Here is a 14,795-nt window from a genome sequence, read left to right as displayed (position 1 = left end):
ACGACTGATTGTGCCCCACATCCAAAGGTATAAATACCCAGATCTCCTCTCGCCTTTTTCCCTTTCTCTTCCTTTCTTCTTCATACTTACCTTGTTCCGCTAACCTTGGCTCAAGAATCAGGGTTAGCAAGTGGGAAGACCTGCATTGCACATCGCGGAGTCGGCCCTCTTCTATTATCCCTCGTGGATCGTAGGGAGCGCAATTTTTGTTTTCTTCTATTTTCATTGTGAGCAGTGCCTTGATGCATTGCCATAAAGAAGATGGCCTGGTTGGAGCTCCTGATGAGAGTGATTTTACGCCTCTAGATGGCTAGACTATGTTTACGGTTTGCGATCAATCAAGCATCGTCGCAAGTCCAGCTTCTAGTAATCTCACATGGTATTCGAAGCTGCTGAGTTCATGATTTCTACCATGTACACCAGAGCGCGTATATATTTTCAACCCAGACGCCATCTTCGTGTCTTCTATCACAGCTAGAGTGTGAAATAGCATAATATTACACAGCATACATAACCCATCGCCAACGACGCGTAATACTTAACTAGAACCGCTCAGAACAGCTTTATCCCATTCCCAGCCGCCTGATCCATGAAGAAATTCTTGACGGGCCCCAGCGCATTAATCGCATTCAAACCCAACGACCTTAACGGCACTAACGGCCCGCTACCCACGGAATACACCTTATGCAGCTTATCGCACACGCCCAGCAGCACATGGTTCGGCCCGTACCTCTCCGCGTTATACGGCTCGAGCGACATCCGCGCGCCGATGTCCTGGCCGTGCGAGACCGCGTACTCGATCGTTCGCGTCAGCGACTCGACGTCGCCCTGCCCTTGGTTGAGTCCTTGTCCCGCGAGCGGGTGGATCGAGTGCGCGGCGTCGCCGACGAGCGCCACGCGCTCCCCGATATACGTGTCTGCGTGCCGCATTTTCAGCGGGAATGATGCTATCGTGCCTTCCTGGACGCCGACGACGGTTTGCGGTATGGCCTGGTAGTTGAACTGCGTGTGTTGCAGCCTCCAGGCTAGCTCATCGACTTGTCCGGAGCTGAGGGTGTGCATGAACGCGAGGTCCACGGGGTTAAGGCGGAAGGCGGCGTTGACGAGGGCGATGAAGTCTTTTGCGGAAAGGGTTTTGAGGAGCGCGGCGTTCGAGGGCGTGGTAGACCAGACGAGTGTTGACAAATTGCCGGGGAGAGGGAGCATGGCAACGGGGCCCGTAGGTAAGAATCTCTGGTATGCGATTTTCAAACCATCTCCACCCCAACCCTCTCCCTCTAACTCCAACGTCGCGACAACACCATGTCGTTCGTAATCCCATCCCCTACTCTCGATCCCAGCGAACGCTCTCACAGGACTATTAGCACCATCCGCGCCCACCAGCAGCCTCGCCGCCAATTGCTTCCCCCCAACCAAGTTCACCACCGGCCACTCGCTCAAATCCAGGTCCTCCGTCTCCCCACCAAACCCAATCCCCTCAACCTTCGCCCCATCGAAAACCTCCACACCCCCCAACTCCTCCAACCTGCCCAGCAACCCAGACGTCAGGTTCAGGTTCTCCGTCATATACGCGATCGTGCCTCCTCCGCCGCGGCGCTTATTATCCCTAGCCCACTCGAACTCGATCCGCGCGTCCGTGACGCCGTCCCAGACCTGCATCTCGTGGTACGCCTGCACGCGCTCCCTCTTCACGTGCGCCCATGCCCCGATCCCGTCGAGGAACTTCGCCGAGGCGGGCGTCAGCGAGCTGCACCGGTTCGAGAAGCGGTCCGGTGGCATCTTCCAGGCGCGCACTTTGCGCAGGTCCTGCGCCTCGACGAGGGCGACTCGCAGGTTGGCCGTTACCGGGTTCGCTCCTGTTTCCTTAGTATTAGCCCAAGTTCTGGCATTGGCGTGGGGAGGTAGGTAGGTAGGTAGGTAGGTATAGGTGGACTTACTCAACGCGGTAAGAAGACTGAGACCGGCCGGACCGCCGCCCACGCAAACGACATCGTAGATTTCGGGTTGCTTGGAGCTGGCGCTGGCGAAGGATCGGGTCGCCCGGGGCGCGAGTCGACGGATACAGGTCCTACATAAGTTCGGGAGTGGCCGTCGGAGCTGGCGGCTGGATAGGACGACGAAATCCATTTTGTCGGAAGTCCGCCGTGCGCAAAAGCTGTTCAGGATGGAACGATGACCGTCACTTTTTGGAGGAGCTTTAGCATGGGGAAGCAAGGGTGAGTTTAGCCGGAGATTTGCCGACCAAGTATAAAGGCAATTTCCTACACCACGAGAACTCGATATTCTTTGCTACGATGGTTCATTGGAAATCATTCGGGTGTAAAACAATGTATTCAAACCAATCTTATAATTATCCCAATATCTGCTATTCCGTACACCCCAAATAAAAGCCTGGTTTCCCAATTTCCTATGACTTCAACGTAGGTATACAAGCCTCCCTGATTTCATCCCAGCCTGAGCAGGATATAAATACTCTACCTATGAAAAACAAAACCGGCCACCCATATGATAAAGACTATACTAGGCCTCCGTTGCACATCTACGATGTTCTTAATAGTAAGTGGTCGAGGTTACTATCACGCCAGTTTTTATGGCGCAGGGCTCCTCGTGTGATCTTGAGTATCATAATTCGAAGTTGGCGTGGGGCTCACATACGGCGGCTCGGCAGCAATTGCTTCGTTACCGTCATCATTAGCTTCACAAAGAACAGCACAAATCTCAGGTCATGAAGGGTAGCTCACCTCCATCTCCAGCCTCACTAGCAGGAACACCGGTCCCAGCACCCGTCGTCGTCTCCTCTTCGACGAGGGAGTACGGCTCATCCACGTTCTTGTCCCAGGCCTTCAGGTCGTCCTCGGCATCGTTCAGGACCTGGCGTGCCGCAGCCCCGTTCTGGTAGGCGCGGCGGGGATCGCCAGGCGTGACGGGGGAGTCGTCCAGGAGCTCGAGGAGCCGCCGGCCGTGCTTGGCGAGGATGATCTGTTTCTCGGCGCGCTCGATGACGGCGGCGAATTCGGTGTCGTAAGATTCCTTCAGCTTGTTGCGAGTCTGTTTCCGCGGACAAACCACGTCGCATTAGCACGTGCCCCTACCTACCTTTCTAGCAGTCTATTTCCACAAAAAATAGCAGAAGGGGAAGGACGAAAAATGAAAAGACAGGAATGATAGAAACATACAATATTCGTCAACTGCGCCTCGGCAACCAAATTCTCCGCCTCCGCCCTAACCAGCTCCTGTTCCAGAATGACCAGGCGCGGGCTCTGCGGCTCCTTCAGCTTCAACCTCTGAATCTCGTCGGCGATCTTGCCCTTCGCGTCGCGGCTCGGCTGCACGCTCTTCTCGGTGTTGCGGATGGTCTTGAGCACGGCGCGCGCGTCGTCGAGGCCGTGCGCGTACGCGTCCTCCTGCGCGCCCAGCTCCGACAGCACGACCCCGACCTTGTCGCTGATGTCCGACACCCCCTCGTCGCCCGTCTGCTCGCCCCACTCCGACAGCTGCTTCGCGATCGACTCGCGCTCGCGCCCCGCCGCCTCGTGCGCCGACACCAGGTTGTTTGTCGACTTGATCAGCTGGTACAGGCGCCGCGAGAGCTCCGGCTGGATCGACCCCCGCAGCGAGGCGAAGGAGAAGCCCTTGCGTTTGGAGGGGCCCGGTGTGCTTGCCGTGCCGGGCGTGCCGGTTTTGGTGGAGCGGATGGAGAGGGAGCGGTTCCTGGGGTTGGTGGTCTGGGTTAGTTTATCTCAATCCTCGTAACTGGGTATGTTGGGGAGGTAATTGGGCTAGTAGAAGGTTTACAAGTATGTTGACCCCAGAGATCGAGTGCTCTCCTGACGGCGGAGCTGGGATTTCCTCTCCAGCTCAGAGACGCCTCTTGAATTGCCATTGAAGAATGTGAAATCCATTTTGACCTACATGATGAATCCCAGGAAGAAGAATTTAGCGTATCTGGTTGGTTTTTGCTTTTGTTCCTAACAGCTGCAGGTTGTTAGCTAGGTAGCTACTTCCGTTATTTTTCTTTTCATGCTTTCGCCATTTTCGAAGCGGTGATTTCCTATTTCGGCCATTATAGTCCTACGAAACCCCAAGTGCTTCCCATTGTTTTATAACGCAGTTACACAAAGCTAAAACCTTTGGGTAAGGCACGAAGTTCCTTATGTCTATTCTCTGGATCGCAGCTACATTGGAATGATATAAGGAGATATCCGTTGGACTCACAGAATATTTCCTAATCGCTGTTGCAGATGTCCGACGTTACCTATAGGGTGGGGCGGAATATGTATCGTGTAGATCGATCGGTATACTGGAGCCGGGGTTTATTACAGGAACAAACAAGAATCAGCTAATAGTATCAATTTATTCGTGTTGTACATTCAGAAATTCGACAATAGTAATACAATGGTATATTTTCAAAAGATAGGTAGTGCATTAACCCCTCTTCTAACCGATCTTACTTAGTACCACACCATGTACATCGCATCAATGATCACATCCACATCCAGAACGAAAGTGCAGAGCCTCGAATACGCAATACGGGAGATGACGAACGAAGGGAAGCTAAAGAACCATTCATGATGTCATTTTTTTGCATTTCTCTAGAATGTGCTTTGGAGCTGTAAACCGACACCCCGCTTGGTCCGAGCGCCAATATTCGCTATTGCCCCTTATCCCCTTCCCCTTTCCCCCTATCTCTCCCAATGCATTCCAAACATCCTGTACTAAAAACTCCCAGGATAAGAAAACTCGTCAATCGTTCAAGTGCTCGTTCTAGAAGCGAATAATTATACCCAATATTAAATATCTTTACGTCGAAATATGTATTCCCGGCCCGAACTTTTACTATGTGTTTTTATGTGTGCATTGTATTATGGTGTATGTGATGGTTTATAGTCGTCTTAAATGACGGTTGGAATGTGTTGGTGCAGAGTGTTTTGGCGGCAAGCTCGCTTCTTAGGTGTACCTCGTCTGGCTGGTCCTCTCGTAGACCACAGGAGCGCTACGACGGTAGCTAGTCGTACTGACGCGGGGGCTGTGAGTTGTGTGGTGCGAGTGATAGCTAACCCTTGGCGTGGAAGAGCGGTGGTGGTGATGGTTGTGTGCTTGTCTCACTGGGATGTACTCCTCGTGGTAGTAGTACTTCCGCGAAGGTTCAGCTCGGAAACACATCTTCTCTCTCTCGGTCGTATGGATGGAAACGTGGTAGCTCATAAGTCCTTTTGTCTTGGGTGTATATTACTGAATTATACACAAGACCAGGGCTTGTTGAAAGTTCCGATATAATATGTTGTATTGTACTCGAAGGGTGTAGTGAATAGGTAGTTGAAATTACCGGGTAATGGGAATAACGTCTTTATAACTGGATCGAACCGAGTGTATGGATGCAGATGCAGATAGAATGGATGGGATAGTAAGTTGATTCTAGAAGTCAAGAGAGCGGAAGCCATAGGTATTTATGCACCCATCTTCAGATGACCTATGACTATGACTATGACCCAACTATCCAACTCAGCCTTGCTGACCCAAAAGCGTCACGAGGAGGTCGCTTCGGTGTAACCGTCCTACGCTTACACATTGAAAAGAGCATCTTGGCATGCGTCCTAGATCATTGGCGCCGAGTTCCCAGTTCTCGAGATCCTCGAGAGGATCCTCGCACCCATCCCAACTTTCCATGCTGTAATCCCTGCAGCCGATTTTCGATATGCTAGCGATATCGAAAGCTGGCATGTATCATAAAGCAGGTAAAAAAGGAACTTGGTCGTACGAGGAATGCAGGAGCCTTGACATCGTCTGCGCCACACACGCAGCCTATCACGATCTAGAAGCGGTCACTGCCGGAGGGCGGGACAGCGGAAGAAATCTTGCCAAGAACACCGTCACTCTGGTTCTTGCGACTTGGACTTACACTGCTTTCGCGACCTCGACACGAACAGGTTGAACCCGGTCGTGGCGACCTATGATACGGAATGGATCGTTGCATTCTCTGCAGCTGGGCGAACATGGCATCTCACCCAGCTTATCTGGACCTCTCGTGTGAAGAACCGGGGGCTTTTGACACTCTGCTGTGCCTTATTTCGTGTCTACGGGCGCATATCCATCGTGATGCCGTGCTTAACAAAATACCCACCAAGTCCACCTATAGCACATCACTTAATTCCGCCTCAATAAATCCTTGCAGATACAGTCCCCATATATAGTGGAATGCGATCTCTGGTTTACTGGTCCATCTGAACCATTATCATGCTTCTTATTGAGATAATCACATTCTTTTTTAACAGCCGCAGCGATGTCCCGGTTCTGCACTTTTTGCATTCCCGTTCCGAAGATGTCTTAGTAGTATGACCTATGATGCTGTGCCTACGTCAGCCTGCAGCTTTAATCACAAGCCAACTCCCACCAAAATATCATCAAGCTAATTTAGCTCCGTCGTATAGTGCTACCACCTCAAATTAGGACCCTTGGACCCTGTAAATCCAGGTATTTGCCGACAATTCCTTGTTCTAGGTGAGTATCTTGAGTATACCTGTTCACCGGAATGGAGCGATGAGCTCACCTTGGCGGGTCTGATAATATCTGGTTTAATCGCCTTTGCCTACGTAGGTAGTATTTCTTCGGCATGAAGAATGTTAAGTGAAGTTGGAAATTTTCAATTCATTTCAGTATTCATCGCGCCGGAGCTATGCTCTGGGCTACTCTAGAATTTTCCCAGGCCACCATAAAATCCTTTTGGAAAACCTGTAATGTACACACATACGCATATGTACCTAGTCCCAAAAAGAACCAAACGCCCTTTATTTCGTCGAGAACTTCACATCCACCTTGGAGATCGCCCACATCCCAACAAATAACGCCACCATGCTTGAGAAGACGATCAATGGCTTGCGAAGGCTGGCCGCCAGCGAATAATCGTAAGATACGATAAGATCGCGGCTTCGGAAGTCGTCCACCAAGTTCCTCGCTTTGATTGTTAACACTGTGCGACCGATAGTGTCCAAATATGTCTTTTGCTTATCGACTGTGAAATCGGTAATGGACGACTCAGGAACCGTCGTATAGAAACGAACGTTACTACGACATTGTTAGTATATATTTAATTGAAAAAGTCACTAGTGGACACTCACTCAGCACCCTCAGGTAGAAGTACGCGAACTTGGACTTGTTCATACGCGGTTCCTTCAGGCTGCTTGGGTCCCTCAATGAAGGGCACATTCAATAGATAGCTGTCACCAGACTTCTTTCGCAGAAAGCTCTTAGCATCTGCGTTCCAGCCAATTGTGAATGGATACTTCCAACCGCCGAAAACGGGATAACGGGGCTTGAGTTCGAGCAAAGCCTCTCGTCGGTTAGAACGGAAGCGCGAAGTCGACACGTTACCAATCGCATCCGTAAAGTAAGCATCCTTACTTCCAACCCGAAGGGGAACCTTAATGTCTTTCAAGGCGTACGACTGAGGGTTGAAGTACTGGGATTGCGCAAACTTGACCCTGTTAAACTGAGATGAGAGATTTGCGCCGTGGTTGTAAAGAGTGTATCGCTCTTCGAATGCGACGTTTCCTCCCCAATGGCTGACTTCGACGTCCCGCTCATATAGCGACACGTGGGTAACGGGTTTCGTAAACTCGAACCTCACCTTCGCTGGGGATACTGCGCCGGCTGGGACCTCGGGGAAGGGGCCGTAGGTAAGCTTGGAGCCTTGCTTTTGAGGGAATTCCTTGACATCGCCGCTACCAGCAATCTTGGTATAATCGGGAATATCAGAAGATGGAAGCTTAATCTCAGTCTTCTGCTTCAACGTGGGATAGGCTGACGGGGCATATGCCGAGAACTGGTAGACGAGGTATTGCTTATCGGATTGCTCGATCGCAGCCGGTAAGGGTGAGTAGGTGTCAAGGTAGTAGAACGTGATACCTAGGGTCTGTTGACCCTTGGCCGGCAAGGGTGCGGGTAGTCGAATGCGATAGTATTGGATATCACTAGTATTCTGTCAGTAACTAGAATATGGCGACCTCAAATGAAATGCAAGTCCCCTTACCTCGATGGGTCGAATTCGACAACCTCTACGACAAAGCCAGATATGCTAGAATCTTTTCGGTCCTTCACCTCAATACCACCGGCTCGTTCTAGCTGCGCATTCGTAAATGGGAGGAAGTATTCATCTTGAGGTTCCGATGATACGTTCTCGATCAAAACATTGATAGCCTCCCTCGCATAATTCTTTTCTAAAGAGATGACATGCACCAGGTTTGCATTCTTAAAGACCTGGGGTGGCTTGAAGGTGGCCGGAAGGATGACTTTCGACGACGATGGACCAGCTGTGGTAGCTTCACCAAAGACCTGCGAAAAGAAAGTGAGGCAGGTAGCTGCGACCGCAGAGAACTTCATGACGAATAAAGACCGAATGGGCTACTCATGAAAAAGATGAGTAGCGCCAATGGATGTAAATGATCAACGGCGTTATGGTTTTGACTTAGACAGCTACATGTGGCTTTTCGACGTAGAGCTTCCAAGGTTCTAAAAGGTAAGGTACACCTTTCAAAAAGTTACAGCTTACGTTGCCAATGCGCGTCTGAGCCGACTAAACCGGGATTGAGGATGTACGTTATTCCGTGCGCAGTCACAGATGACGTTAGACCGCTTTTAGTTAGAGCTGCACGGCAGGATACGACAGGGTACGGCAACCCCATATTTTTGATGGAGCCAATTGTCCGGACCTGTCACGTTTTGATAAATTTAAAGCTTCGGGAACCTTGATACTTTAGAAAATTGAACTTTCTCTTCGAGTTGTACATGCTATGCTGTATTAAAGACTCAACATCACATTACCATCAAATAATCACATGTGATATTTCTAATTAAACATACCAAAGAATACCATCTAATATTACGGATATAACAAATAAATCGCTCAAATCCCTCTACAGCCTTATCTATCCCCAGTAATCCCCCACGACGGCATGGTCCTAAAGGATTGAAGGAGACGTGACAAACTTTCGATGTGGAATGCGGGGTGACAAGGCACCAAGCTTTAGATTTGAATAATCTCAGCTTACACGGGGCTTGGTACCTCTTACGGAGTTCCATCCTGATTCTTGACGGCGCCTATGTATGTCCGGAGCTGCGTAAATCACACGTAGATACTTACACTTACACATGTACATTTGTGATCCTTCTGGAATCGCCCATTGTCCCGAACGGACGGATGGCGTTATGAACTTAACTTTAAAATTGAGCACACCGCTGTTGTGGTCCACTTTCAAAGAGGCTCTTTTGATAGGAAGATCAAATGAAGGAAGTTACATCTGTGTAATGCCATGAAATTGTTGGAAGGCGTTCGAATTAGGTACAATAAGACGGGCAGAGAAGCTACGGAGATACGCATGTACTTACATTGCGCCAAGTGAGGTAACTTGGTGGGGTCTAGCTCCACTCAGCCAACCCAAGCCAAGCATAGCATTCAAGCCAATAAAAGTTACCAAGATTGGCAATAAACCAATCAATTAATGAAACCTAAGTTTGTGGGTCGATGATGGAGGGGCAATTGTCGTCAAGCTTAAATTCCCCTCATTATTGAAAAGACCTTAAGCTCCAGTAGCAATCTACTACGACGTCTCGCTTTTCTCTCTTGTATGTCAAGATCATGCTGAGCTGAGTAAGTTTTACCTCCTTGACTCGGGAACGGCCGTCTCCTATTTGTCCCAAGCTCCGGAACAACCATGCCTGCCCTGAAAACCCTCACTATTTATTAGCTAGCACATGGCACGGCCGGGATTGTTTGCTCAACATCTTTTCTTCTGACTTCATTTTTCCACTCTTATATTTGCTATATCGTCGATCACGCTAACACCGCAGTTCAGATATCTAAGTTATTTGAGGTATTGTATCTTGTCATCGACATTTCTTGGATATTATTAGAAATTTATTATCAAAATCAAAATGGTCGGTCTCGGACCTCGAAAGCCACCATCCCGAAAGGGTATGTATAATGCTGTCTTCAATATTTGATTTCAGCTTCAACTTTAACCTTGTCTTCATGGATTTTTGAAACCAAGGGCGGAAGTTACACCAGAGACACTTTAACACTTAAGATGTTTAACTGGGGTATACCCCTTTTGTTACTCGTTGCACCTTCTTTCCCTGAGTAACCAGATGAATGGGATTCGGTTTAGACAGTTGTACTGTTACACATGACACCAAGCATCTATGAGCAAAGTTGCTCCTTCCATGGAGAGTGCAAACATTACTATTTAACGCTAGACTGGGCTAAGACAACGTGAGCTCATCAAAGTCTACGTGTTTATATGAGCCTCAGTCTGATCTATCACAAATTTCAAAGCCATATATTCCACAAGTTTTTTTCCCCCTACAATATAACTTTTCATAATGCTCTGCTCTCTCCCCTAAGATATTCTTATTCAACCTCTCTTTATCTTACTGAATTCATCTATACTATTTATTATTACTACTTAAAAAATCATTATGGAGGCTGGACAGAGACCATCTGCGCTTGGTCTGGGAACGAAGCTCGGTTCATACCACCATCACCATCATGGAAAGTCCCAAGATGGATTAAATGGTTATTCACTTCATCATGAGTTAAATTGGTCCAGTATGCTAATGTTGAGTACTGTAGGATCGATGGCCGATGTGCCAAAAGACCTTCTCTCCGAGATTAAGAAGCTGGAAGATCTATTCACTGTCGACAAGGCCAAGCTCAAGGAAATCACCACGCACTTCGTTTCGGAGCTTGAGAAGGGTATTTATTATTCCTATTTTAGCATGAAGCCAGTACTGACAGCTTGATAGGTTTGAGCGTAGAAGGTGGCAGTATCGTAAGTTCCAGGCCTAACAGATATACACCTAGAAAAAAATTTCATGGGCAACTGACCTATCACATAGCCAATGAACCCAACATGGGTTATGGATTTCCCAGACGGATCTGAGACTGGCACCTACTTGGCTCTTGATATGGGTGGTACCAACCTGCGTGTTTGTGAGATTACCTTGACGGATAACAAGTCGGAGTTCGATATTATTCAATCCAAGTACCGCATGCCTGAGGAGCTGAAGACTGGCGAGTCTGAGGAGCTTTGGGAGTACATTGCCGATTGTCTGAAGCAATTCATCGAAACTCACCACGGCGAAATTCCTGCATCGCAAGGAAAGATCCCGCTTGGTTTTACGTTCTCATATCCTGCTACTCAGAACTACATTGACGAGGGCGTTCTACAACGGTGGACGAAGGGGTTTGACATCAACGGTGTTGAGGGCCGCAACGTCGTACCGCTTCTAGAAGCTGCCTTGGAGGCGCAGGTAAGTTATATCAGAGAATGATCACAGGTTATCCAATCACAATATTGACGGAAACACAGGAAGTTCCTATCAAGGTGTCGGCTTTGATCAATGATACTACGGGTACTCTTATTGCTTCTGCCTACACTGACCCGAAGATGGCCATCGGATGTATTTTCGGAACTGGATGCAATGCTGCATATATGGAGAACTGCGGCTCCATTCCTAAGTTGGCTCACCTAAACCTGGACCCGAACTGGCCGATGGCTATCAACTGTGAGTGGGGCGCTTTCGACAACGAGCACAAGGTCCTTCCACGAACTCCTTACGATATCATCATCGACAAGGAATCCCCTCGACCGGGACAACAGGCTTTCGAGAAATGTATAGCTGGTCTCTATCTCGGTGAAATCTTCCGACTGATTTTGGTCGATTTGCATGACAACAAGGAAGTTCACATTTTCGAGGGACAAGACATCAAGTACCTTCGAAAGCCGTACACCCTTGATTCATCCTTCCTCTCGGCCATTGAGGAGTACGTCATCATATGAATTTTATTTGATCCTTTTCAGCTGACCCTCGGCAGTGACCCATTCGAGAACTTGCAAGAGACTGCAGATCTATTCCAAGAGAAGCTCCACTTAACAACTACTCGCCCCGAACTTGAGCTGATCCGCCGAGCTGCTGAACTTATCGGCACACGTGCTGCTCGGTTGTCTGCCTGCGGTGTTGCCGCCATTTGCACCAAGAAGAACCTCCAACCATGTCATGTGGGTGCGGACGGTTCCGTGTTCAACAAATACCCGCATTTCAAGGCCCGAGGCGCGCAAGCTCTCCGAGAGATTCTTGACTGGCCAGCAAAGAAGAACTCGAAGGAGGAAGATCCGGTAGAGATCCTCGCCGCAGAAGACGGAAGTGGTGTTGGCGCCGCCGTTATCGCTGCTCTGACACTGAAGAGAGTGCAGAAGGGTAACGTCGCCGGTATCCTGCACCCTGAAAACTTCAAATAAGCAGTAGGGTTATTGGAAGAGACAGCGTAGCTTATTTACAGGAAAATAACGGCATGTCCCTAGAAGGTTAGACATAGAGAAGGCGGTCCAAACACAACAGAAAAACGATTGGTGTCTGGCTACGGGACTAGAAATAAGATGTGGTATGGAGTTATCCCATAAGAGTGCAGGTGGGAAGTCGGTATTCTGTCACGAGTTAGCTTGCTATTAAAATGGAGGAAGACAAAAAAAAGCGTGGGTTGACTCACTGTCCAGAGTCCAATAACGTCTCTTAACGTCTTTCCATTCTCCTTCGCCTTCATTTTCTAGATCCTTCATGTCTACATCTAACTCTTGCCATTCAACATCCATACCCGCATCGCTGAGGTGCATCTCAACAACTTGAGTATAAACATCGTAACAGATCTTGCGATCAGCGCCCAAACCATTGAAGAAGCCGAATCGGCCTTCCTCCTCGAGTAGACTAGGGACATACTCGGTGAAGAATAAACGCAATTGGTTGTAATCCTCGCCGAACGTGTCGAAATAGATAGCATCGTATGTCTCACCCTGCTCTAGCAGCTTAGGAACCACGTCTTGCCATTTTCCGGCGTGGACCTTGTAAGCACCGTCACTTGGGCCGCCAGCTTCCCATTCCTTTCCGAACTTTGAGTCGGAGCCGTTAATGTGCTCTAAGACGGCTGGATGCGCCTCGATGATGTGGTGTTTCGAGGGTTTCGTTTCAGCGAACATAGAGTCGATGATACCCATGCCGAAACCAATGTTCAGGATCTTGCGACCAGCTGGAAGGTCTGGCAATAGGGCGTCGACGGAAGCGCGCATGATGGATGTTTCCCAGGCCACTGATTGGAAATAGGGGTTAGCGAATAGGCATTTCTTAGAATTGGACTATCTTGGAGAACTAAAAGGGAGTGGGTTAACCAGCACGTACTCATTACGCCGTTCTGAGCGGAATCCACCAGCTTGCCATCGCTATACGTCAAGTTCGAACGCAGATAATCCTCACTGTTGACATTCGGCCCCTGAGCACGTTTCGACACGAAGACATGCTCTTCCTCCCCTACAGCAGCAGCTTCCTCCGCACCGCCGGCTTCCGCTTCGGGCTTTGCACCCTCTCCCTCTTCCTCGCCTAGCACCTCTTCGTTAGACCCATCCTCCTCATCCTCCTCATCCTCCTCTCCATCGTCAGACTCAAGCTCCTCATACCCATCCAACAACCCGAACAACAGCTCGGCCCGCACGCCCGCCTCGATGCACAGCGTGTACAGACCCTTCAGCCCCAGCCGCGCGGCCACGCAACCCGGCGTCTCGTCGTTGTCGTCGAGCCCGTTCCAGATCCCGCCGCTCATGAACAGCTCGTGCACGACGGCCTTGGCGTGCTCCTCGACGTCCGTTGCCGCGTCGCTGCCGCCGCCGAGCTCCCCCTGGTTCGCGGGCGCGCAGGACCGGACCGCGGCGTGGAGGGGCGATTCGCCGGTCGTGGGCTCTTGCACGCGCGCGCTTTCTGGTGCGGTGAGGAGGGGCTTGAGGCCGGATAGGTCGTGGTGCCAGGCGTGGTAGAGAATTTGGGAGATGGGGGCTGGGCAGGAGGCTGGGATGCGGATGTCTATGCTGTCGTTGGGGGGTTTGGACGCCATGGTGCTTGAAGTAAGGAGGGCGATTGTGAAGCTCTCACGTATACTCCTTATAGTGGTGTAGCTTGTCGATGGCGGGGTAGTGAAGAATATCGAGGGTTCGTAGCTAAAACGGCATTTTGTTGGTGGGGTAGCGGAACCAATTCCACTTTATACCGTGCAGTAATAAGAGATACTGTATTTCCTCGGTCTTTCCAGTTCCTACAGCGATTGTAGACGCTAAAGTCTGTCGCTGGAGCCGCTAAGATTTCAGCTTGAGTCTGGACTTACACGTGCTTTTCGAGTCGTGGTTGATTGGCCAATGGCAGCTGAAAAGCTTTTACTGTGGAGGACTGCAGGTGGGGTCATTTGGCAAGTACTACGTACCTTTACCATGTATCATGACGCGAGGTTGGTCGGGACTTTCCAAGCTTCATCCTATTCTTTTGCTTCCCATCCTCAACCGATCGTGCAGCTTTTCAATTGCTGCGCATATGTACTACTACTTCATTACCCACGCTACTCTGTATTTTATTACGTACCACACCTCGTAGATATAGTGTTGGATTAGTTTCATCAAGCGTCATTTTCTCTTTGCAATTTATTATTAATTTTTCCCTCTCTCTTTTCTATTTTGGTTGTAACCATACGTTACGGAGGGCACGCGATACACCCGGACTCGATTCGCTGTAGGCATTGGACGGTTAGGATAACCCCCTCTCTTATCAATTCAACTGCTACTCATTTCGTATGTTAATATGACGCTGATAAGATCAAATTCTGCCCGTATATATGTCTCCCCATGCTAATTATTGAAGATTTGATAACAAGGAGGACCTCTTGGATTTCAACTCGACGCGGCGAAGATAAGAATTGGCGCGCGAAGCCT

General features: G+C 49.5%; 5 protein-coding genes across 5 annotated transcripts; 1 reads left to right on the top strand and 4 right to left on the bottom strand.

Annotated features, from left to right (window-relative positions):
• Nucleotides 1–331: 331 nt before the first annotated feature.
• F4807DRAFT_105281 (ubiquinone biosynthesis hydrox) lies at nucleotides 332–2,296 on the bottom strand. Its single transcript, XM_047992681.1, has 2 exons — nucleotides 1,938–2,296; nucleotides 332–1,856 (listed from the first exon to the last, which is right to left on the bottom strand). Exons 1-2 carry the CDS (start codon nucleotides 2,125–2,127, stop codon nucleotides 553–555), a joined length of 1,494 nt encoding a protein of 497 aa, XP_047853475.1. The 5' UTR covers nucleotides 2,128–2,296; the 3' UTR covers nucleotides 332–552.
• Nucleotides 2,297–2,588: 292 nt separating this feature from the next.
• On the bottom strand, nucleotides 2,589–3,902 carry F4807DRAFT_461076 (putative sphingolipid long chain base-responsive protein; the record flags this gene model as incomplete). Its single annotated transcript, XM_048001632.1, has 4 exons — nucleotides 2,589–2,674; nucleotides 2,742–3,048; nucleotides 3,177–3,711; nucleotides 3,796–3,902. The coding sequence occupies 4 exons, from the start codon at nucleotides 3,900–3,902 to the stop codon at nucleotides 2,589–2,591; spliced, it is 1,035 nt and encodes a 344-aa protein (XP_047853474.1).
• Nucleotides 3,903–6,625: 2,723 nt separating this feature from the next.
• On the bottom strand, nucleotides 6,626–8,522 carry F4807DRAFT_428214 (Ribophorin I). Its single transcript, XM_047998248.1, has 3 exons — nucleotides 8,027–8,522; nucleotides 7,116–7,967; nucleotides 6,626–7,062 (listed from the first exon to the last, which is right to left on the bottom strand). The coding sequence occupies exons 1-3, from the start codon at nucleotides 8,374–8,376 to the stop codon at nucleotides 6,786–6,788; spliced, it is 1,479 nt and encodes a 492-aa protein (XP_047853473.1). The 5' UTR covers nucleotides 8,377–8,522; the 3' UTR covers nucleotides 6,626–6,785.
• A 1,484-nt stretch (nucleotides 8,523–10,006) lies between these two features.
• Nucleotides 10,007–12,293, top strand: F4807DRAFT_467916 (hexokinase; the record flags this gene model as incomplete). Its single annotated transcript, XM_048002553.1, has 6 exons — nucleotides 10,007–10,567; nucleotides 10,625–10,747; nucleotides 10,798–10,823; nucleotides 10,891–11,304; nucleotides 11,364–11,818; nucleotides 11,870–12,293. The coding sequence occupies exons 1-6, from the start codon at nucleotides 10,471–10,473 to the stop codon at nucleotides 12,291–12,293; spliced, it is 1,539 nt and encodes a 512-aa protein (XP_047853472.1). The 5' UTR covers nucleotides 10,007–10,470.
• A 151-nt stretch (nucleotides 12,294–12,444) lies between these two features.
• Nucleotides 12,445–13,930, bottom strand: F4807DRAFT_451987 (arginine N-methyltransferase 2; the record flags this gene model as incomplete). Its single annotated transcript, XM_048000283.1, has 3 exons — nucleotides 12,445–12,479; nucleotides 12,542–13,135; nucleotides 13,225–13,930. The coding sequence occupies 3 exons, from the start codon at nucleotides 13,928–13,930 to the stop codon at nucleotides 12,445–12,447; spliced, it is 1,335 nt and encodes a 444-aa protein (XP_047853471.1).
• Nucleotides 13,931–14,795: the final 865 nt, after the last annotated feature.

This window comes from Annulohypoxylon truncatum (genome assembly GCF_022578515.1).
Source record: "Annulohypoxylon truncatum strain CBS 140777 unplaced genomic scaffold F4807scaffold_19, whole genome shotgun sequence".
Lineage (NCBI taxonomy): Eukaryota > Fungi > Ascomycota > Sordariomycetes > Xylariales > Hypoxylaceae > Annulohypoxylon > Annulohypoxylon truncatum.
This window is presented reverse-complemented; position numbering and strand designations above follow the sequence as displayed.